The 2,178-nt window shown below is 37.7% G+C and overlaps 1 protein-coding gene across 1 annotated transcript in view; it reads left to right on the top strand.

Moving 5' to 3' along the window:
- Window positions 1–231: 231 nt before the first annotated feature.
- The window catches only part of LOC136808398 (eukaryotic translation initiation factor 2A-like), a gene marked incomplete at its 5' end in the record, with an annotated part of 40,064 nt that continues 38,117 nt past the window's right edge, over window positions 232–2,178 (top strand). Inside the window, 1 exon segment of the mRNA XM_067064936.1 lies at window positions 232–333. Coding sequence (XP_066921037.1) covers window positions 303–333 — 31 coding nt within the window.

Here is a 2,178-nt window from a genome sequence, read left to right as displayed (position 1 = left end):
GCTTTTAAAAAGGCATGGTATATGCCCGTACCCTTTACTTGTCTGGTTACGTTACTTCTCGGGGGGGGGGATGGGGGTCTTAGAGTATTCATCGGCTGACAAAATGATTCGTCGTTGACAAAAGGATTCGTCGGGTTGACGGAAAAAATTGCTTTTTCAAGAACTTCCGCCTGTTATTTATAAGCCGCCCCTTTCTGAAAGCCCGATTTTTCGTGATATTCGTGAGTTCTACATGGAATCACAAATAACCACATGAGGAAATTTTTGTTGAAGATCTGAAAATTTTGAATTTTTGAAAAAAGATGTCAAGTTCAGCTCTTCCACTATTAGCTTGTAAGTTATCGTTCTTATTCCTGTTTCATTTTTCATCCACTTAATGCCATATACAAGTTGGTCTAGTGTTGCAACATTCCCATCCAATTTTAGGCAGAATCGTTTTGTTTTCGGTTTCCTGCCTACTAGCCGCCCCCTAGCCCTACAGGAATTAAAAATATTAATGTAAATATATTCCCAACCAGTACAAGAGATAAAATCTTAAAAATAAAAACCTTCTGGTTCTTTGACACTTGTGTTCCAAAAGGCAAAACAATGGAAATGGGTCAATCGGTTCAGCTAACCAAAATGACACCACAAAATTGACAAAATGACCTTATGTGTTAAGATTTTTGTTTGGTAAACAGTCCATCACAAACTGGAGTGCCTACTAACAGTGAGGCTGGAACTTCGATTTTTGAGGATTGGGCTGTTCCAGTTAAAGTCTGTTACAGGGGATGGGGGCGACAGCAGAATTCCGAGGCAAAATGTTTTTTTGAAATTCCTGAGAATCATGAGCAACTGGAACTCCAAATGTGATGGTGATTTCATTTGGCGGCTATGAGAGGAAGTCCCAGAACAGATAACCTTCGCTTGATAAAAACAAACAAAAACTTTGCCAACCAAAATCTGTCAATAATACAATATCTAGCAGGCTACCTCTAAAGCCCTAAAACAGCATCTAATAACATGAAAACCAGAATATCATTCTTCAATGGGAATCAAAACTATAAAGTGCACGTTTACAAACATCAGTTTATTCGAGCGATGTCAAGGATGTATGGTCTTTCGTTAGATTATGGTCTCTCGTGGAAATGTGGTCTCGAAAACAATAGAGAGAGGGAAGAGTGAAAAAGAGGGAAGTTGTTTAACGTCATAACAGGTGTTTTTAAACAACTCTCCTTCACTTGTTGAATTCTTAAAAGACGGGGGAAACTATTAGTACTTTCAGTGTAGACCTAACTCTTCATACAAAAATTACGGGAAACGCATATTTGGACTTTGTACCCTACCGTAGGATCGTCTAATCTCGACATACGTCTTGCAATCTCGACACCGGATCTGTAAAATAATCAAAACAAACCTTGAATGAAATTCTTGGTATCATTCTTATCGAACAAGTTCATCCATCAAACTAGAAGTTCAGTAAACATTGCAATCCTTTCAATTAAAAAAACAGCCAAATTATAAGCAGTTTTACACAACACACGAAACGCATGCAAACTTCCTCGTAACTTTCTCGTGTGCATCATTAAAATTTTACAACTTTATTACGCTTCAAGTCACGTGATAAAAATAATTCGCGCGCTTAGTCGACCTGGTTTCCCTGTCCTTATTATTCATTGCAAGCACACGCTCTAGGCGCCGCACCTAGCACACCCGGTCCCTTTTCAAATTCATAAGGAAACCGGGTTCTTTTAATTATTTTCGGTTCACGGTAAAAAGGTCTAATAAAAAATTCCTCGCGTGCAAAATGTTGTTGTGATTTGGGCATCTTCGTTGAAAACATCGTTAAAGTGTTCTTTTCAAATATAAGTAATAAGAGTTCACATTTCTCATATTATATTAACAATCTGTGACTGTGACGTGGATAGAGAGAGAGAACAATTTAGTGATTGATTGATAACTTTGGTATGTATTTGTTTATGTTTGATTTTTTATTTCGAAGACCAGCCTACAGCTATGTCGAGATTGCAAGACGTATGTCGATATTAAACGACTCTACGGTATGCTGCACTCAAGCACTTGGGCCAAAATCCTGCAAAGGCGGGACAAAAATCAGTTTTTTGAAGTTTGCAAAAAAACGCCACATAGAAGATCTTTCAAATTCAGTATGTGAATAGAGCAGTAAAAAATACAACTTTT

This window comes from Clytia hemisphaerica, unplaced genomic scaffold (genome assembly GCF_902728285.1).
Source record: "Clytia hemisphaerica strain Z4C2 unplaced genomic scaffold, Clytia hemisphaerica genome assembly, whole genome shotgun sequence".
NCBI lineage: Eukaryota > Metazoa > Cnidaria > Hydrozoa > Leptothecata > Clytiidae > Clytia > Clytia hemisphaerica.
The sequence above is the reverse complement of the archived record's forward strand: the minus strand, read 5'-3'. Positions and strand labels throughout refer to the sequence as shown.